This window comes from Mustela nivalis (genome assembly GCF_964662115.1).
Source record: "Mustela nivalis genome assembly, chromosome: 17".
Lineage (NCBI taxonomy): Eukaryota > Metazoa > Chordata > Mammalia > Carnivora > Mustelidae > Mustela > Mustela nivalis.
In genome coordinates this window covers 42,753,900-42,775,369 of record NC_139036.1, presented here as the reverse complement: position 1 = coordinate 42,775,369, position 21,470 = coordinate 42,753,900, and the positions used below count along the sequence as shown (strand labels likewise).

At 54.5% G+C, this 21,470-nt stretch overlaps 1 protein-coding gene across 1 annotated transcript; it reads right to left on the bottom strand.

Annotated features, from left to right (window-relative positions):
• Positions 1 to 208: 208 nt before the first annotated feature.
• LOC309851221 (signal transducer and activator of transcription 5A) lies at positions 209 to 20,929 on the bottom strand. Its single transcript, XM_082706113.1, has 19 exons — positions 20,645 to 20,929; positions 19,663 to 19,800; positions 19,173 to 19,329; positions 17,898 to 17,987; positions 15,215 to 15,389; positions 10,356 to 10,486; positions 9,936 to 10,087; positions 9,358 to 9,513; positions 8,755 to 8,934; positions 6,973 to 7,060; positions 6,740 to 6,862; positions 6,279 to 6,371; positions 5,353 to 5,559; positions 4,651 to 4,745; positions 4,426 to 4,556; positions 3,815 to 3,970; positions 3,066 to 3,117; positions 2,624 to 2,731; positions 209 to 1,569 (listed from the first exon to the last, which is right to left on the bottom strand). The coding sequence occupies exons 2-19, from the start codon at positions 19,788 to 19,790 to the stop codon at positions 1,407 to 1,409; spliced, it is 2,385 nt and encodes a 794-aa protein (XP_082562239.1). The 5' UTR covers positions 19,791 to 19,800; positions 20,645 to 20,929; the 3' UTR covers positions 209 to 1,406.
• Positions 20,930 to 21,470: the final 541 nt, after the last annotated feature.

Genomic DNA, 21,470 nt, shown 5'->3' with positions numbered 1-21,470 from the left:
ACGCCTCCAGCGGTAGTCATTTTGTCTTCTGAGGAGCACAGACTGCGTTCCAGGGCTAGTGGGCACCCCTAATCCACGGAAGAGGGAGCAGAGTGGTAGCTTTGGAAACATGACAGCATCAGCCACACGGGAGGGAAACAACAAGACAGGCCCACCACTGGGGGTCCCCATTACCCAGGTCTGCCCACCCAGGAGCCAGGCCAGCAAATTTATGAAAAAAATACTTTATTTGAAAACACTGTTTACACAAATATGTGGCCTATGTACAAAGTACACAAGGATCCCTCTTCTGGTCCCCACCTTCCCTTGGGATGTTTAAACCTCGGACTCTGAACCTATGCCACCAGCTGCCCCGGCTGTAGGTCACAGTGCCCCAGAGGGACGAGCACTCGAGGCTGGAAGCAAGGCCTTCTCAGACCTCAGCGTTCTGCAGCTGTGATGAGGCCTGGTCCGGGTCCACCCGGCAGAAGGGAACGAGATCAGCTTTCACCCCTCACTCAGCATTCCACAGGCACGTAGCAAGTGGCTCTGCGGCAGTCTCTCACTGCAGGTTTTTTTCCCCAGGAGGAGAGGGGGTCAGCCCCACAAGTCCCTGGCCCTCTGTTCACCGCCCCCCGCCCCCCCCCCCCCCACGTCTTATATCAGCTCCTGCCCCTCTCCTACCTCTCCTGGGAGCAAGGTTGCAGAGCCTCAGGGAAAGAAAGCTGTGGCCTGATGGAGGGGAGGCGATCACGGGAAAAGACAGCAGGACTGGGCAACAGCACCACAGACATGAAGCACAGGTCCCCTGGCTGGAGACTGGAAGGCCCGGAGGCCAGGAGGCCCGGAGACCAAGCAGCTCTGACTTCGGAGCAGCTCTGACAGACCCGAACAAACAGTCTCCAGTCCATATGTCATTAGATAAAATACAAAATATTACTCAAAACAAGCCCAGCCTCCCTCCTGAGGGAAAGAAAACCAATAGATCAACACACGTGCATGACAATGGACAGCACACCCAAAACACGCACACACACGTTTGGGAGCCAAAGCTGCTAACTCCGGAGCATGACTTAAGCTCGGAGGCATTACCGAGCAGGAAAGGACACCCCCCCCGCCCCCCCCCCCCCCCCCCGGCAGGAACAGGGGACCTGCATCGCCTCGAGTACCTGCGACAGCAGCAAAAGCAGAGCCCCTCCCCTAACAGTCACAGGCCCGGTGGGCTCGTGGGGACCTCGATTTGAGCAGCAAGCTGGTGGTTCCTGCCACCGCAGCCCAGGAGGGCGAAGGCGAGGCAGGTACACCTCGTGCGTGCGTGCGCACACACGTGCACGGGCGGAGGCATCAGTATGCACAGAGACACTAAAATCCCCATTAACACGACCCCTTCACACTGTGTTGTTTCCAAATGCGTGGGATTCGAATGTTCATGAGAGCGAGCCTCGGGCCGAGGTGAAAAGACCAGCGGGCGGGGAGAGGCGGGGGTCCAGACCGTCCATCCGGCGGCGCAGGAGTTCCTCCACGTGCCGGGCCACGTCCATGGTCTCATCCAGGTCAAATTCTCCATCCTGGTCGAGGACGGCGTCAGGGCTGGGAGAGAGGGGGAGAAGGAGGTCGGAGGGAGCTAGCATGCCTCTGGCCCCCTCCCTATTCAGACCACGGTCTCATGGGAACAGGACTGGCTCTGGTGGGATGCCCCTCCGCCCCCCACCCCCACCCCCGACCTCAAGCTGAAACCGTGTCATGGCTTATTGACAGACAGATACTCAAGCTCTAGTCTCAACTCTCCCTGCCTCACTGAGGGGGATCAGAGTCCCTCTCCCCTGTTCCTGTCCTCCTCCGCAAAACGAGGTAGTTGGGCCAGTGAATCCTGCCCACTGAGAGGCTAGACCACTCAATCATGGGCTCCAGGTGCCGATCACCTGCAAGGGGCGGGGCCTTTAAACCACGTGACCCCAGTCCTTAGCCTCCCGTTAAGGCCCCGTATTTGCTCAAACTCCACAGAGGGGGGACCTGAGACTCGGCCATGTCTGGAAACTCGCTCTGGGCCACCTGGCTGGCAACTGGATTCAGGACTGGAATTCCAGTCTTTGTGACTCTCAGGCCTACGGTCATCCCAGTGCAGCCTGTGCCTCCCAAGCACCCAAACACCCAGCTGGGGCCACCCACAGCTCAGCAGAGAATGAATTCTCTGGGACCTCCAGAAAGGAGCAAGTGATACCCCGTTCCCATCCAACTCCTGATAACAACTGCCCCCTTCCATAGCTACCTTTGCAACAGCCTCCCAGAGCTAAATGTGTAACCTGACTCAGTCCCGCCCCCCCCACCCCTCCCATCCCATGGGGTAGGTGTTCTTGCCTCCCTTTTACAGAGGAGGAAACTGAGCATCTGGGAGGCTCAATCATTTCCCCAAGGTCACACAGCTAGTCAGCACCAAAGCAAGGACCCTGCTACATGTAGCTTATGCTCTGCATTTTTACTGGCTGATCTCCCTCTCTGCTCCTGAGCATGGGCCTGAGCCCTGCCTGGGTGGTCTCGAACCCACAGGAGCTCTGGGGCCCTTTGCCCACCAGCCCTCTGGGGGCCCGGCCTGAGACCAAGTGCACAGTACCTCCCCGCAGAGCCCCATCAGAACACAACTTACTTTTGGGGGTACATGTTATAATGAGCCGGGGGGCACACGGCTGGGGAGGGGGCCTGGTCCATGTAGGTGGCGCTGCCCCCCGCAGAGTCAGCAGACGCATTCACAAACCTGCAGGAGAAACACGGCAGAGCCTCAGCGGCCTCCGGGCAGCAGCTGGCCTGGGGAGGGTTTGGGTGAGGGGGCCTTTTTACATTTTTAGGGGGGTGTGGAAGGGCAAAGTGCCCACTGGGCCTGGGACTCCAGCTCGAGTGAGGCCCTGGGTCCTGGTCCCATTGAGACTAAGCCCAGTTCCCTCTCCAGGGCTAAGCCAGGTTTTAGGGGGGAAGAAAGGGCTGGGCTACACAGGGCTGGTGAGTGGGCAGAGCAGGGCTTAGCGGTGAGGGGGGCTGGGGGAGAGAGAAAGGAGGCAGCAGGAGACCAGAGCCAGACCCTGGGTACTTACTCAGGGACCACTTGCTTGATCTGTGGCTTCACATATCCATCCACTGCTTTAGCTGCCAAGGGGGGAGCGTGATGAGAACCAGCCTCAGGGAGCTCCCAGGTAGTGGAAGCCCACGGCATGCGGTCTGCCTCCTACCCAATCACTGTGAGGCCTCAGCGGTGATGAGATTTCCCCAGACTCCTATAAACACCTGCCCGTGGACCCCGTCCAAGGGCCACCCAGACCCCTCACTCCAATCTCCTCCTTCCTCCTCCTTTCTTTTCTGGTCCTTTGCTCGCTCTCTCATCACCCCACCCCTGCCAAGGAAGCAGAACCAATGCCAAGCAGCAAACGCAACAGTTGGCTGGGGACAAGTTGAAGAGGAAAAACCTGTCCATTTTGCTTCCCTTATTCAACCTGGGGGCAGGTTTGAAGGTGGGAGCCATGAGAGCAGCTGATGAAGACGGGAGTAGTGCATTATCTGTGGGTATCATTATCCTGGCCAGCTCTGCCCCTTCGTCCTCCAAGGGTGCAGAAGTGAGAATCCACCCAGCTTTCCACTTTACAGAGAAGAAAGCTGGGTCAGAGGTTTTGTTTTCCCTCTCGGTTGTGAGCCCTGAAATCCCCTCTATGGGCCCCACACCAAGCCACCGACCAAGCCCATGGGGGACATGGCTCTGGGGCTCTTCATGGGGAGTCCCTGCTGTCTTGCCCCAAGAGCTTTGCCCACAGGCTGCGGAAGGGCCCAGGAGTACCAGGGCAGGACGCACCGAGCACAGGGGTGTAGTACTTGGAGAAGACTTCATCCTTGGGCCGGTCGGGAAATACGTAGATGAGATAGCTCAGGTCCCCTAGTCGGTCAGCCAGCGACCGAATGGAGAAGTCCCGCGTGGTGAATGGCTTCAGGTTCCACAGGTTGCGGTCAGCTGTGAAAAGAACGAGCTCATTCCCACTACCCACCACCCTCGGGAGAAGGGTCAGGGTTATGGGGTTTGAGATCTGGTGTGTGGAGACATCTGGGTTTTTACTAGTCTGCACTGCAACCCTCCACCTTGTCTGGAACTCCTTGGCACAGGGTGAGCAAGTGACCAAGGGAACATTCTCCCAGCGAACCAAGCAAGTAGACGCCAGCAACACTAGGTCAGAGCAGAGAAGGGAGAACTCAGAACCTCTGAAGGAGTCCCCCAGTGGCTCTTGGAGGCCACAAGGCCAGTGATCTTAAGTTCTCCATGATGGAAAATGGTAGAAAGGGAATGTATTTCTGAGCAACAGTTATCCCCTACTTCTGCGTTCAGTTCCAGTCTTTCCCCTGGGGAAACCATTTAAGGATGCAGACCTGATGGGGAATGGGGAGCAAGGAAATGGGAGCCAGGGCACTCACGAGAGTCAAACTTCCAGGCAATGGTGATGCCCCCGATTTCGGAGTCGCTAAAGCGTAATAAAAAGGTCCCATCGGGCTTGTTGATGAGCAGGTCATGGGCCTGTTGCTTGTTCACAAAACCTAGGATGGCCCTGGGTGCACGGAGCATAGAGTGTCATTACCAGTCCAGCATCTCCTGTCCCCTGAGCCCATGGCCTCCCACTCCTGGGGCCCCCCATTCCTCACCCGTCATTCCAATGGGGCTTGTGATGCTTCTTCAGCACCTCCATGACCCCATCAAACCACTGCCAGAAGGTGTAGTTCCAGCCCGGCAAGTTCTCCTGAGAGTCCCCAGGAAACCCCAAGTCAGGGTTTGTGGCCCCATCATCACGGGTGACCCAGGGAACAGTCTGTGCCAACTTGTCCTCAGGGAAACCTCTCCCAATCCCTCACCCTACTCGTCCTGCACTCCAGTGGGCCATAAATGGACACAGCCCCCAGCCTGCAGCCTGGGAACGAGAGACTAAACCTGCCTCTTGCCTCTCAGGCACAGGGGCAGGGGTAGGAGGTGTCCAAAATTGTGCAAGCTGAGACCTCCAAAGTCACTTCTGTCCCCAGTGGACAGAAGGGGAAACTGAGGCACAGAGAAAGGAAGGACCTGGCCACTTAGTTAACCAACCTAGGGCAGGAACTCAAGGATCCAGACTCCCAGCCCCGGGTTCCTTCCACTGTCCTGCTCTGGCTCAAAGAGCTCCGTGCAGTTTCCTGCTACCCCTGCCTCCGTTCCCTGGTGTATTAGCCCCCGTCTCTCCTGGTTGTAGGAGAGGGCAGGTCAGGATGGAGAGGGGGTTTGCTGACCGAGGCCAGGAACGAAAGTGTCTGTGAGGTGGGGAAAGCCTGGTGGGGCACAGGTGGCCCCGGGCAGGCAGCTGGTGGCAGGTCCCTCACCCTGTTGAACTGGGACCAGGACACGGACATGCCATTATAGTCTTCAAGGTGGCTGCTGCTGATGTTGAACAGTTTCTGGGCCAGGAACACGAGGTTCTCCTTGGTCAGGCCGCGGTTGCTCTGCACTTCGGCCTTGAATTTCATGTTGAGAGCCTCACACAGCTGCGGCCACAGCACTTTGTCGGGCACGGCGAATGGCACCCTGCCCTGAGGCGGAGGGAAGAGAAAGCAGACCGAGGGAGTAGGAAATATTTACACGCACGCGCACCCGTGCACACACCCACACTCTCAGGCCCACAGACACCAAGAGACAAAGAAGACTAAGAAAGAGCCAGAAAAGGAGACACAAATACAAGAAAAAGAAAGGCAAGGCGGTGGGCGCCTGGGTGGCTCAGTCAGTTGAGCATCTGCCTTCTGCTCAGGTCATGATCTCAGGGTCCTGGGATGGAGCCCTGCACTGGGCTCCCTGCTCAGTGTGGGACCTGCTTATCCCCACCCCCTATTTGTGCTTTCTCTCACACATGCGATCTCAAATAAAAACAAAATCTTAAAAAAGAAAAGAAATGAAAAGAAAAAAGAGAAGAGAAAAGAAAAGAAAAGGCAGGGCAGCAGGGGTGGGCAGATGGTGATAGAGACCGAGACCAGGGGCCTGGGATAGAGGTCAGGGACCCAAACCATAAGCAGAAGGAAGATCAGAGACCAGAGCCCAACAGCTAAGCTCATAGACCTAGGAAATCCCCCTCCTGAGACCCGGAACCCAGACGAAGCCTAGGGACATGCCACAGGCAACACGCTCACATGAGCTGTCCCTTACCGCACCTCAGCTCCAGTGGGGCCCTAAGGTTGACAGGGGACCACGGCTTGGGGCCGATCCAGGGAGACTCCAGGATAGGGGGTGCTGAGATGGGGGTCCCATGAGGACTCACCGGCTCGGCAAAGGCGTTGTCCCACAGCACGGTGGCGGTTGCATTGTGGTCCTGGCTGCCGTGAACGATGACAACCACGGGAAGGGACAGAGTCTAACGGGAGTCACAGGAATGAGTGTAGCAGGCACACGACCACACCGAGCCCTCATTCCTCACCCTCGATCCCACCCACGAAACCTCCCAATGACACCAAAGCAAAACTAAACAAACAAAAAAACCCCAAACCTAGTTCTTCTTGGCCCATTACTTAAGCTCTGTGGCCGGCCCCAGATGAGAACACAGCAAGCACGCACCAGCAGAGTGAAACAGGTTTTCTGAGAGCCTTCTGGGCTACATGGGCCAATGGGCCATGACCGTGTGAGCATTCTGAGCTCTCTGGCTTTCCCAAACCAGTCAGGTGGCCTCAGGGAAGTTTCCACCTTTCTGGGTGACCTGTGGGGGATGGGAGAGCGAGGCCTCACCTTCACCTGGAACACAAGCTCATTGCTGCCAACGCTGAACTGAGACTCAAACAGGACCGTGAATTTCTCCTCGGTCACAGACTCCGCGCCCCTCCGGTCAGCCCGCTTAATCCTCTTTAGTGACTGTGGTGGGGGAGGGCAGAGGGGGACAAGGAAAAAGTGGCTGGTTACGGGGACTCGGCCCCGGGGGGCGGGGGGACGGACCCCCCTCAGGGGTCAGGCCCTGGACTCACCATGTTCCTGAAGTGAGCGCTGAGGGTGCCGGTGGCCTGGTGATACTCCATCACACAGCAGTTGTTCAGGATCTCGCCACTGCACTCGCTGCGAAGGAGAGGTGACCCCCACAGCCACGTGGGCCCCAGGCCAGGGGGGTGGCTCTGTGTGTGCCCTGGGCCCAGTGTTCATGCCCGAAAGCCCAGCCATGAGAGGCTGCCCCTCCCCCTTCCCCTTTGAGTGTTCCCCTCTGGGCGCCTGGGTGGCTCAGTCGGGTAAGTGGACAACTCTTGATTTTGGCTCAGGTTGTGACTGCAGAGTCCCAGGATCAAGTCCTGCGTGGGGCTCCCTGCTCAGTGTGGAGTCTGCTTGTCCCTCTCCCCTCTGGTTCTCCCTCTGCCCTCTCCCTGCTCGTGCTCTCTCTCTCCATGTCTCAGGCCTGAGTGTAAAGCAAAGTCTTCAAGGGTGGGCTCTGGGTCTCTATCATTAGGTTAGCAACTCTGTCGGCATTGAGACTGATGCAGGGGCCTTTGGCTCTGACAGCTTCTGGTGCAGCTAAAATAATAACCATGACCAGGGGCGCCTGGGTGGCTCAGTGGGTTAAGGCCTCTGCCTTCGGCTTGGGTCATGATCTCAGGCTCCTGGGATCGAGCTCCGCATTGGGCTCTCTGCTCAGCAGGGAGCCTGCTTCCCCTGTCTCTCTGCCTCTCTGCCTACTTGTGATTTCTGTCAAATAAATAAATTTTTTAAAAAATGAAAAAAAAAATAATAACCATGACCACAGCCTACAAGGACCCTAGAGTCAAACCCAGCCTGGCTCCCTGGCCTCTTGGGTTCCTCTCCCCTCACTCAGGACAAGCAATCCAGGCCGCCTTATCTGTTTGCCGAACACGCAAACAGGTGCTACCTCAGGACTTGGTGCTACCTCAGGACTTGGGCACCCGCTCTTCCGGGTGCCCCGAACCCTCTTGTTTAGGTCTCAACTCAAACATCTCCTCAGAAAGCCCTTCTGTGGCCCCTCATGTGGTGAGGTAACATCCATCTGGATGCCATGATGTCACTGCTTTCATTCTCTTTCTAGAGTCTATCACTTTTTGACACTGCAAGATTACCACAAGCATAGAACTGTCTCCTTCCCCAGCCAAAATGTAAGCTCTAAGAACAGGAGAACCTCTCTGGCTTCTTTATCATCCTATTCCCAGATGCCACAGTAGGCTCTCAATACACACGACCCAGTCTCCCACTTCACCCAGTAACTCCCTCATTCACTGCATCCTTCGTGCGGGCCTGCCCTGATCCCCGGATCCTGCCCTGGGTTCTCCAGCCACAGTCATCTTTCCTACAGTCTCCTTTCGGATAAGGCCCATGTTTTCTGAGAGTCTCCCCGGCCGCCCCCGCACGCTCTCCCTAGCTGCTCCCATTCATCCCACGACCTGACACTGTCATTCTGCCCCGCCCCCAGCGCGACCCACTTCCACGGTGCCTTCTGTCTCCCCTGGTGCACACTCCCCTTCTCATGACCACTGCTAGCTCTGCGGGGGCTAGGCGAAGAAGACAGAGCCAAGTGCGGTGTGGATTGCAGCTCTGTCCCAGGGATTAGCACAGGTACCAGAACAAGCCAGCAGTGCAATCCATGTTGACCTACTACATGTCAAGAAGCACAACGTGTATCCCAGGACAGACAGAAAGAACCGGAGAGACACTGCACCACGGCTGTAGGGAGGGAGGCTGAGCTGCTTCCATCACCCAGAACCTTAGGTACAGAATAGACAGGCACTCCCAGTCCAGAGAGAAACGCGTACTTGCGGGTGTTCTCGTTCTTGAGCAGCGACTTGGCCTGCTGCTCGCTGATGATGGTGGCCTTCACCTGGGGGGGGTTCATGTGCACGTTCAGCTTCCCGCCCACCAGCAGGCGCACCGTCGCTGCAAACTTGGTCTGGGTCTTCAGGACCTGAGGGGGCTGCTTCTCAATGATGAACGTGCTGCGGGGACACAAGGGACCAGACCACACATGATGCTGACTCAGGGGACAGGGTCTGCCCACAGACGTGGGGAGGCTACCGGGGCTCGGCAGGCAAAGGAAGGGCACACGGCACAGCTCCTGTTCCCAGGGAGGACACCGAGAGTCAGAAGAGGTGGTGGGAGGGGAGGCAGTGACATGACTCAGCAGCTGGCCCAAGCTGGGGGGCGGACAAGGGTAGTCCATGGAGCGTCCACAACAGAGACTGGGCAAGGTCAACACCAAGCAGCCACTGCAACTGAGGACAGAGAGGGATGGGGACCCAAGGCAAAAGAGACAAGGATTCCAACGAGAGCCTCCCTACCACAACCCCGGTGGGCAGAGCATCCCTGGCCTGCTCCACGCCAACCACCCAGGAGCTGGGCGTACTGGAGGCAGCAATCACCTGGTCACCAGGGCTGAGATGATGTCTGTGATAGTGGCGTTGACCTCAGCCAGCATCTCCTCCACTGGGCCGGGGATGGGCAGCTGCTGGCAGAGGTGCTCAGCCCTGCGGATCTGCTGCCGGTTCTGCCAGATGATCTCGGCCAACTTCTCACACCTGCACGGGAGCCCCAGGCCACCGGGAGGACAATGGTATCACCCCATGCCCCAGGCTCGACCGAGAGGCCCCAGTCTGGAGAGAATGCCCCAAGACCCAGCTCCTCCCTCCTCCTGGAAGGTTCTGCACCTCAGCCACCACTCCTGACCCCAAAGCCTTTCAGGAACACAGAGCTGCGCGGGACCAGCACCCCGGAACCGGTCTGCTCCGCCTGAGGCTCACTCTGCATACCCAGCCCTGTCCCCTCCCCAGCACAGGAACTCCCTTCCTGGGCACATGGCACATGATGGGGGCCCCAAAGCCAGCATCAGGAGCCAGAATCCTCGGTGAACTAAGCCTTGCTACAGCACAGAGAGAGCTGGCTGCCCAAGGAGTCACCAGAAGCAGCGCCCCTGCCCCCAGCCACCCCCAAACACCATTACCAGGACTGCAGCACGTCCAGGCTGCCCTCGGGGGGCCCTCCGTTCCCTGCCAGCTGTTGCCGCCGCTTCCACTGGATCAGCTCATCGTCCAGAATGATGGTCTGCTGCTTCCGCAGCAGCTGCAGGGTCTTCTGGTGCTTCTCGGCCAGCTCCTGAAGGCAGGTGGAGACAGCAGGCCCTTCTGGGTTCCCACAGAACAGCCCTCACTCGGGAGGCAGGGCTGGGGACCAGGCCCCGTGCACAGGCCCTCCCCCTCCCAAACCCGCTCTGCCTCACATGCTCCCCACAGTAAAGAAGGTTCTGGCCTCCAGCTCTCCAGGGTCCCGCTCTCCTCCTGGCCCTAGCCCTCTCTTGGGCTCCCCGGATGGCCCGGGATGTGGACCTCCGCGCTTGGGAGCAGAGGACGCAGACCGCACTTACCACACGGTACTGCTGCAGCGTCTGGGCCTCATGCTGCAGCCAGGCCTCCAGGGACACCTGCTTCTGCTGGAGGGCAGTCTCCCGGCTCAGACGCTCCTGGGGACTCAGCTGGTTCAGCCCGGCAAACTGAGCTAGAAGAGGCGATGGGACACCCGCGACCATCATTTCCTGGCTTCCTGCAGGAAGCCCAGTAGAACACCAATACCTGATCTGGAGGCAAGGCCCTGAGGGTCTGCCCAACATCGGACCGATGGCGACTTGGGGCTCCAGCAGCCAAGGGAGCCAGACCTGAGCGGGCTCTGGGCCCTGGCCTCTCGACTGTGATCTCCCCTTTAGGGACTGTGCAGATGGAAACCTGGGGGCACAGCCCCCCCTGAGGCCTCCCTTCCATCTTAGTCTACACAGCTGCCTGCCCAGACCTCCTCACGCCACACAGGGGTCCAGTGTGGAGCCTTGCTGCCTGGTTCAATGTATGACCTCACTGTTTACTAACTGGGGAACCTTGGGAAAATCATTTCCCTTTTCTGGGCCTCAGTTTACCCATGTGCAAAATGGGAGAATCTTGGCCCCTGCCTCAGTGAGCCGACAAGGAATAAGTAAGTGATGATCCACCAAAGGCTCAAGGAACCTCCCGGCTCGTGGGCCCTGAAGGTCAGAGCTGGTCCTTCCTGGGCCGTGGTTTCCAGTGCAGGTTACAGGGTGCCAGAGACAAGGGGCTGTTCAGTCCCACCGCCACAGAAGGACCGCCTAGGGAAGCCCCCGCCCCACAGGCTCTGTCCCCCACCAGGAGCCCAGCAGCCTCTCCTCTGGAACAAGGGGTTTCTCCAAGTGCTGGCAGGGGCCTAACATGTTGGTTTGTCCAGGCTGGGTGACCGTGAGCTCAGCGGACCAACCAGAAGGAGATGGAGAGGCACAGACAGGCACACACAGGGACAGAAGGAGAAGGTGGCGAGAGGGAGGGAATGTCCAGCGCCCACTGGCAGCAACACAGAAACAGCAAGATTCTCTCAGGACAGGGAGGCAGCTTCTCTCCACGCTAGCATGGGGCTCTCATCCATGGCACGAAGAGGGAGTCAGGGAGGCCTCCTTACCGTTCAACAAAAAATCTATTATGAAATACTTCAGACCCAGGGAAGGTAGAAAGAGTGATGCAAGGAACACCTGTGTATTGATAACCCAGCTGAAGAAACCACAGGAAAGCCACCTGTATGTCCTTCCCTGCTTGCAAACCTATCCCGGCCTCCAAAGGTAACCACTGTCCTCCACGCTGGGATTATCACGGCCTGCCCAGCGTCTTGCTAAGTATCCCAGTGTCCTCACTTGGGCTGAGACAAGGAGATGGGAGCATCAGCATGTTGTGGTCAAGGGCCATGTCACACTGACCGAGGCCCTGCCTCATGGACACACAAGCTGGGACAGACGAAAGCAACTCAAGACAGCCCGGGAAACCCTAGCACTGGAGGAGAACTAGAAATACGGTTCTGATCCCATGACTGGGGACTGAGAGAGAAGACTACCGTCCAGCCGTGGCACACAGCAGAGTAGTCTGAGGCCACCTCAGAAATCCTGCCACCCACAGGGGGTGCTGGTGATCCCCATACCTGGGCCCAACCTCCCTAAGGCCAGTGACCCACTTAGGTCTCTCCTGGCACTTTGTGGAAGCGGTCGGGAGATGGAAGGCAATTCTCTGCTCCACTGGAGGGAGTTGAGCCTTCTCTTGCACAAACAGAACAATAGTCTGTGTTTCTGATGAGTCAACTTGATAAATGAGACTGAACTGACATTGCATGATGGGTAGAAACCCAAAGCAGAATCTAATGCAAACCCATAAATAGGAAACAGAAAACCCAAGAAGAGGACTGGAAGTACTATCAACCATCAAAGACTGGGGTTAGAACTGACAGCCTGGGGCAGAACGTGTGGCTTTTGCTCAGGTCATGATCTCAGGGTCCTGAGAAAGAGCCTTGCAACGGGCTCTGTGCTCAATGGGGAGTCTGCTTTTCCCTCTTCCTCTGCTCCTCCCCTCACATGTTCTCTCTCTCTCTAATAAATAAATAAAATCTTAAAACAAACAAACAAACCAAAAACCCGACAGCCTGAATTCTCCTGTTCCTTAATCTACGAAGAGGTCCACCCTTTCTCTGGGGTCAGTCCAAGATGGATTCAGAGGAAGACATGCTAGAATCATACCACCAACATTTACTTAACACCTACTATGATTCTGGCAACGCGTTGAGGAATTCAGAGTATGGGAAACACTGACAGAGCAGGGTGAGGAGAACTTAAATAGTTAAATTAAAACAGCATAGGGGCACCTGGGTGCTTCAGCCAACTAAGCATCAGACTCTTGATTTCTGCTCAGGTCATGATTCAGGGTCCTGAGATAGAGCCCTGCATGGGGCTCTGCACTCAACCAGGAGTCTGCTTCTCTCCTTCTCCTTCTCCCCCTGCCCCAAACCCCGCATGCTCTCTCTTTCTCTCTCTCTCTCTAGTAAATAACTAAATAAATCTTAAAAAGAAATAAAACAGCATAACAGCATTCTAAAAAAAAATTCAAATAGTTTTAAAAAGGGAGGAATGGAAGAAAATAATTAAAAATTTAGGGAGAAAACAGAAAATAAACATTAAAATGTTTAATACAGTGCAACTGTATTAAATAGTATGTTAAATATTAGTGGACTAAACATCTCTATTAAAAGCAGAAATTGTCAGAATACTCATAAAAGCAAGAATCAATGATATGGTATCCACATTTTAAATTTAAAAAACATGTTATCAAGATGCCTTGTGGCTATATAGAATAAGAAGGCTGAAGTAGACTTCAAAGCAAAAGGTATTACCAGAGATCAAGAAGGGCATTTCATAGTTATTATGGTATCAGTCAATCAGAAAGATATTATAATCATAAACTTATATGCATCTAATAACAAAGCTTCAAAATACACAAAATATTTACAGAAATAAGAAGCGGACAATTCCACAATATAATAGGAGATTTTGGTCCTTCTCTTTCACCATTTGATAGAACAATTAGGTAAAAAAAAAAAAAAAAAAAAGAAATCAATCAATCAAGACTGAGATCACAGTGGTTCTCAAAGTGTGGACTAGGGATCTCTAGAGGGTTCTCAAGAACTCTACTGGCAGCCTACAAAGTTAAAACTGTTTTTATGAGGTCAGAAGACCTTACTTGCCTTTTTCTCTTTCAATCTCTTATAGAAATACAGTGACATTTTCTAAAGGTTTCAAGATATGTGATATCATAGTAGATTGAAAGCAAGACCCAGGGCGCCTGGGTGGCTCAGTGGGTTGAGCCTCTGCCTTCGGCTCGGGTCATGATCCCAGGGCCCTGGGATGGAGTCCTGCATCAGGCTCTCTGCTCAACGGGGAGCCTGCTTCCCCCACCCACCCTGGCCTGCCTCTCTGCCTACTTGTGATCTCTGTCAAATAAATAAATAAAATCTTTTAAAAAAAGAAAGCAAGACCTAGGTATCTCCTATTAAGCCTCATATTAAAGAGATATGTAAAAATCTAAAGCAATGCTTCTTACTAAACTTTGTTTTGGAAAATACAGACGTTGGTTTGGGTGACTTTTTTAGTAAAACTTTCTTATGTTAACATTATTTAACTTAAAATTGCTACTTTTAAATGAAACAATGGTGAGACATGCACTCTTTTGAAGTCCACAAGATACATTCACCAAGATACAGTATACACTGGGCCATAAAACATGTCTCAATAAATTTAAAAGAACTGAGATCATTTAGAGTATGTTCTCTGACAATGGTGGAATTCAATAATAAAATGCAAACCAAATCAATAACAGTATGACATAAAAGGGGAAAAACCCCAATACTTGGAAATTAAACAATATACTCCTAAATAATGTGTGGACAAAATAATTATTCAGAAAAGAAATTTCAAAACTGAATAATAATGAATATACAGCATCGTTAAAATCATGAAATGCAGCTAAAGCGTTGCTCGGAGGGAAATTTAAAGCTCTGAAAATATGTATCAGAAAAGAAGAAAGGTCTAAAGTCAATGGCCTACGGCTTTACCTTAAGAAGCCAGAGAAAGAAGAATAAAAGGAAAGGCAGCTTGACAATTCCTGTTCTCCAGAGGATGGGATGGAACACCTCTGGAGTCAGTCTGGAGTTGGGGGACGATGCACCAGGTCTCAAGACTCCTCAAATCGTACTGGGAGTTAATATGCTCTGAGTTAAATTTTCTTTCCCCACACACTTATCACAATAGCCACTGGCTAACTACAGACCTAGGAGACAGGACAATGTTTCACTGTCACCTCCACTTCCCAGTTCCATCTCCTATCGGGGAGGCTCAAGAAGGGGCATTTCTGGAGTCCCACCTCTCCCCAGCCTGGTTCAACCAGAAGACTCCCCACCTAAGTCCTCCCTCTGAGTGGGGAACACTTTGTCTGTGTTCATCCAGTCATTGAGATACTCACTGAATACCTACAATCAGGGGGAGAATGTTGTTTAGTAAAGTACTGGGATTTTACGACATTATCTCTAGTTGAGATCTGGTTCTGCAACTTATAAGCAATCCAGGCCACATAACTAGAACCATCTACAAAATAGGAATAATACAGCTACCTACTTCTTGGGACTATTGTAAAGTCTGGATTGAAAAAGCATGCATGCAAAAGAAAAGAAAAATGCACGCAAAGGGCTGAGCTTGGGGTCTGGCCCACAGCAGGAGCTCAGTAAGAACTATTACTTCTCCAGAGCTTTGGGTAAGGCTCTGTGGAGACAGACACAGCCCGGACCCTGCAGGAGCACACAGAGTGGTCCTCACTCCTGGCCTCGTGACACACACCACCTCGGTCGTGCGGGCCTCACCCTGGATCCGCAGGCTCTCCTGATACTGGATGATGAAGTACTCCTGGGTCTGCTGCAGCTTCTTCAGTTCATTCTCTGTGTCCTGTGTGACCAGCCGTAGCTCCTCAAACGTCTGGTTGATCTGGAGGTGTTTCTGGGACATGGCGTCAACCAGGATCCCAGCTGGAGAATTCCCCTGGGGACATAGCAAGGGGAGAGTGCAGGCAGCACGGGTTGGAACTGGTATGGAGTTGGAAAGGAGGGGGACACAAGGGACCTGGCAGATTATGGCAACTTCATAAAGGATAGGGGAAACTTCTGTTGGTAGCTCTGGCCTCCACCAGAGTCACCCAAACAGGGTCCATCTAAGCCCTCTTTGGAGAGAGTAGAACTCAGCACAGCCAGGGGTTATCTGGGTTTGCAGACTAATGATGGTGACCCCTTGTTCCACATTCGTTCATCGACCCGATGCCATGGACCGTGTGAGGTGCTGGGGACACAGCAGGGAACAAGGCTGTGTGAACACACAGCATCTGTGTCCTTACTCAAGACCTTCTTGTAACTGAGGAAAGTTACAGGGGAGGTATAAGTAAGGCCATTTAAGTGACCCAGTCTGCTCTACTACTTCCACAACTGGCTGAGAGTCAGTCATCAGGGCCTGTCCAGTAAACTGTTCTCAGAATAAAATCCAAACTCCTTCCCTAGCTCTAGGGGAGAGCTTCTGCCTACCTCCACCATTCCCCAGCATGACTGTTGCCCAAGCACACCAGGTACTTTCCGTTCCTTGAATACACAAACATGTTCCCGCCTCAGGGCCTTTGCACTTGTTGTTCCTTTTCTCTGGAACATTCTAACACCAAAACTTCCTAAGGCTGGCATTTCAACTGGCACCTTTCCAGATTGGCTTTCTCTGATGGGCCAATTTCAAATAGCCACACCCTTATCTGAAAGTGTCTTATTCCTTTATGTTTTTATTTCTATTTTGTCTGCCTCCACGCACTAGGATATAAGCTCTCAAGTGCTAGAACCTTGTCTGTCTTGTATGCCACAAAATCCCCAAAGGGTAGCACGTCAGAGGTTTTCAAGAACAGCCTGATGGTTTGGAGAAGGAACGATTTTCCTCGTGACCATGACAACACGTATGCTGTAGACATGTATTTCTTTTCTTTTCTTTTCTTTTAGACATGTATTTCTTAACTGGAGTGGAATTCATTTGTATGTTTACAGATAGTTCTGTGGTGGCAACAAGTCAAGGGCTACAACAGTTTTCCCAGAAGACTCTTTGTGACCTGGCTTCTGCCTCCTCTCTGGCTTTACCCACTGGGGCTCCTCAACTGGCTCCCTTCTCCCCAATATCACTGACCCTTTACAGGTCTTCAGATGTGTTCAGATGGTTCCTGCCTTCCTGCCCACACATATAATACTCTTGTTCCTTTTGTTCACCTTTCCTTCTTCCCCTTTCCCCCCTGTTTAGACACTCCTGTCCTCAAGACATTCCCCTGCCAGGCTGCCCTAGTCTGAGTTGGGTACTTTTTCCAAATATGCCCCCTTAGTACCAAGCTCACCCCTACTCACTCCTAGAGAATCTATCATTGCTTGAATCCCTTTTAGGTAGGGACCAGGCTTTGGTCTGTTTGTCCAGTCCTAGCCCAGTGTCAGACACCACAGGACCTCCATACATGTTAACTGAATGAACTGTAAAATTCCTGAAATCAGCATCCACTGCAATAAATAAATATGTTCTGGGCACTATTCTGTGGTCTTTACCCATGTGCGGCCACTTTATGAAATTCATCTTGTGGGGTGCCTGGGTGGCTCAGTGGGTTAAGGCCTCTGCCTTTGGCTCAGGTCATGATCCCAGGGTTCTGGGATCAAGCCCCGAATCAGGCTCTCTGCTCAGCAGGGAGCCTGCTTCCCCCTCTCTCTGCCTGCCTCTCTGCCTACTTGTGATCTCTGTCAAATAAACAAATAAAATCTTAAAAAAAAAAAAAAGGAAATTCATCTTGCTTTACTCTAGATAAGATAATATTTGTCCCATTGTTCAAGCAGATGTTCAATGCCTTCATGATTAGAGAGCTTGGGGGATGAGTCTCTTCTTGCCTCTCTGGACCTCACCTCTTGGAGCTGACCAGGGTTCTCTTCCAACCCAGACCTCAACTCCACCTCCCCTCACAGACACCACCAGAGAACATTTCTCCCTTCAACCCTAGCACCATTTATTAAACGCCAAATACTTCTTCTCCCTGGTGGCTTGTGATCCCATGTCTAATGAGGGTTGAATTTGCAGGGTGTGTGTGTGTGTGTGTGTGTGTGTGTGTGTATAGGGCTTCCTTTTCTGTTTCATTAGTCTGTTTGTCTATCTGTGGCCCACACAGTATCTCATTTAACCCTGACACTAACTCTATAAGGAAGATACTGTTACTAGCCCCATTTACAACTGAAAAAACAGAGGCTCAGTGAGGTTAAGTAACTTGTTCAAGTCACACAGCTAGTAAGTGACTGAGCAGGGGGGCCTGAAGCCAGGGCCTGAAGAGAAGGTACAGGGACTGTAACTACCATGTGCTGTTGCTTCTCTCACACTTGCCCATGTCCCTTATCTCCTTGGTGTTCTCTTGTCAGCATTTATAGAATACAGTTTTGTCTGCAGAAAAAGGCGTGTAGAAGGACTTCCCAGCTCCTCTCCCCACACCCACGGGACACTCACATTGTTGGCTTCTCGCACCAGCCTCTGTTCATTGTACAGAATATGTCGGATGCAGCGGACCAGCTCCATGGGACAGCGGTCGTACGTGTTCTGAGAGAATCCAATAGCAGTTACAACTGGCCTCCTGACATTCCCATCACGGCCCCCCACGGTGCCATGTGGCACCCCCCCACACTTCCTCTCCTCTACCTTCTGCCTCAGCTTTCCTCAAGAAACCTCAGGAACTGTCACCAGACACCTCTATCCCTCCTTGACTCGATTCCCCTCTACCCAGCTCTTCATACCTGGTTTGCAGTGCATTAGAAACCCAGTTTCCAAAGTTTCCAAAGCTCCTCCAGTCTACTTTGTCTCCTTTGACTTTCAGAGCACAGATTCCCTGAAGTCCACAGAAACTATCAGCCCCATTTTGCAGGTGAGAAAACTGATGCTCAGAAAGGTTAAGTACTTGTCCAGAAACAAACAACTGAGCAGATGACTCAAGACTTGGAGAATCCAATGCCAAGGCCAAGGTACTTTCTACTGTTGCCCTGGCCTTGGGTTCCTATTTTGCCTTCCTCTTCCTCCCAGCTTTCTCCTTTTTCCTCCCTCTTCTGTGATGGACTTTTTATCTCCCTGGCACCCTGCTGCTTGTATTTAAGAAGGGTTCTGTGAGGAATACAAGTAAGTTCCAATAAATGCTTGACTTGTGATTACCACCCACACCCCTTTCCTTCTTCCACAAAAACCTCCTCTCTCCCCTATATCATCCCTGGTACCTCTCTGCTTTCCTGCAGATGAGCCACAGAGAAGGAGAAGGCACAACTGAACAACTACATCCTTCATTCAATGCTCTTCTATCTAGCTCTTGCCTCCAGGGCAATTCTGCTCCTTGTCCACCTGACTTCCGCAGCTCTCCCACCTTTAAAAGAGTCCTGACGTCTGCTTGCCTCATTCCTCATTTCTAGGAGCTTTCAGTCTTCCTTTGTCAAACAAAGGACTCTTGACTCAATCTACCTCCATCCCTTTCACTTGATCTGTTTCAAATGCCACTTCACCCAACTCCCTTCTGTTGGGGACAAACATACCTCACCCTTCGCTTTGTAGCATGCTCAAGGAATCTGACAGGTCTGATTTAGAAAGAGGGGGTGGGGGAAATTGAAGAGCAGAAAAGTTACCGATCAGCTCAGGGTCACACGGTGAGTCAGTGACCAGGCCAGGAAAAAACCCAGGGGTTCGGTTGCTGGAAAGAAAAGGCAGACACTGCTTTCCTGCAGATGAGCCCGTGTTCACACCCACCTGGAGCTGCGTAGCATAGTGCCCCAGCTTGATCTTCAGTAAGAACCCATCCTCCCCGACTTGGTGCTCCGCCTTCTTCTGCAGCTCCTGCACCAGGCCCTCCAGGAGCTGGGAGGCCTGGGCTTGGTCCTGGGGATTCTCCGGGTCGATGGCATCCCTTGGGGGCAGGGCAGGGGAGAGAAGACTACCATGGCGTCTCCTTGGGCAAGGAGGTCAGGCACCAAGAGGGAGTTGGAAATCCCAGGCTCCAGACCAAGGGCACTCCAGAGCCCACAAGACTTGTTCTGGGCAACTCCACAGGCATCACGGTCTAGAAACACCCCCTCCCTTCCCAAGGTCCCATTTCCCTGTTCCCCTTTCCCAGGGACACCACCCCTTCTGCAGGAGGGGCAGAAAGGGCTAGAATCACACCAAAACACAGAGAAGCGCTAAAGGTCAAAGGGCCTGTGGTAAGGCCCCCGCAGATGATCGCCCAGGGCAGGGGACTTACCATGGCTGGCTCTCAATCCACTGGGCCAAGTAGTGCCGAACCTCGATGGGGAAGTGCTGCCCGTACAGCACCTGCATCTGGCGCAGCGCATCTCCCTGCAGCTGCTGGGCTTGGATCCAGCCCGCCATGTCCGTTCACCTAGGGCGAGCAGAGGGCTGCAGAGGATTCTCCTCGACAGGAGCGAGGGCTGCGCCCGCCTCTGGCCCTACCATGCCCACCCGTCCCTGGACGGCGGTCAGGCCAGGCTCCTCCCCTCCCACAGACACGCTTTCCTTTGCGGGAAGAAAGGCCGTGAGGAGGGGAAGGCCGCCCTGCCCTCCAACAAGGAACCCGCTAAGGCTTGGGGAGGGGCTCTTGAAAGTCAGGTGCCCTCCCCCTCTTCCTCTCCCCTTGCCCCACCGGGGCTTCCCCCGAGGGGGGACAGCTAGAAAACTGAAAGAGAAACTTGACGCGGAGGCCCACGGGCCCTCTAGGGAGGGCTGCAAGAACCCACCCCCACCCCGGTCCCCCGCCCAGCCCGGAGCCCCGAGTCCCAATTTCTGGGCGGGAGGCGGGAGGTGGAGGTTTATTCCAGCCCAAACTTAGGGCACCGACGGCTCCCACGGAACGGCTCGGTCCCCGCCGGCACGTGGCTGGGGGGGGGGGGTGAGGAGGGAGGGCTGGGAAGACAGAGGCTGCCTCTTCGGAGCCTCCCCCCGCCCCAGCCGGACCCCCGCGTTCTCCCACTGTCCGGCCCGACAGCGCCCCCTGCTCCCCGCGGGCGGGGACGGCGCCCACTCTCGGCTTCTTCCCGGCGTCCGCGTCCAGTGTCCCGCGTCCCGCGCCCCGCGCGGAAGCCAAAGCTCCCTCTCGGTCCCGCACACCGGTCCCCGCGCCCCCGCCGGCCGTCGGGCTCCGAGCCCCGGGGCGCGCGGGCCCGAGGTGGGAGTCGAGTGCCCCATCTCCGCGCGCGCGGCTCGGGACCCGCTGGCGGGCCACCCACCTGGTGGCGCCGAGCCGTCCGGCGACGGGGCCGGCTGTCCGCCCCGCGGCTCTCGCTCCGGGCCTGGACTCCGGCGGCGGCGGCGGCGGCGGCTGTTACTACAGGAAGGAGCAGAGAGCAGCGATTTCCTCCTCGAAGGTCAGCTGCCTCCGATAGACCATACACAGCGCGCGAGCTCTCGCCAACACCCCTCCCAGCCTCTGTCGCTCCCTCCCTGCCTCCGCCCTCGGTCGCTGGCTCCCCCCGTGAGTGCGCAGCGGCCGCGGCCGGGCCCCTAGCGGCGAGGCTGGGCTGCGCCGCGCGTGGGGGCTGCCCCGACGGCGGGGTCCCCCGGGAGTCCCAGGCAGCCCTCGCCCGCGAGCCGCGGACCGTCGGGCAGCAGGCGCTGGAGTGGCCGGGTTGGGGTGGGGTATACGGGGGTGGGAGAGCCGGGAAACCCCGGCCTCTGGAAATCCCAAACCAAGGCCTCAGTTTTCTCACCTGTAAAAAGGGAGGAGGGGAGAGTTGGACTAGCTGGAGATGACTTCCAGCTCTGCGTTTGTCATCCTTTGAGTGTCTAGATTAAAAAAGTAAATGTAAATGTGTGTGTGTGTGTTTCTGTGGGTTGGGGACACAGCTTTTGTGACCTCAGAGGCAAAGCGGTAGGGAGGGGAAAGACTGGGGATTCCAGAGAAGGCAGCTCACCACCAGGGCTCCACCTTCCATCACTCCCACCACCCTGCACTCGCCCCTGCAGTGGAAACAGGAAAGAACCTTGACAGTCTGAAGTTTCAAATCCCTCCCCAAAATTTTGCAGATAAGAAATGGAAGTCCAGAGAGGGGAAGG

Coding starts and splice junctions, on each gene's coding strand:
- LOC309851221 (XM_082706113.1), bottom strand. CDS start 19,790: ATGGCGGGCTGGATCCAAGCCCAGCAGCTGCAGGGAGATGCGCTGCGC. Junction 9,514..9,935: donor CTGGACGTGCTGCAGTCCTG/GTAATGGTGTTT, acceptor GCTCCCGTGCAG/GTGTGAGAAGTTGGCCGAGA. Junction 6,863..6,972: donor GCGCTCACTTCAGGAACATG/GTGAGTCCAGGG, acceptor CCCCCACCACAG/TCACTAAAGAGGATTAAGCG.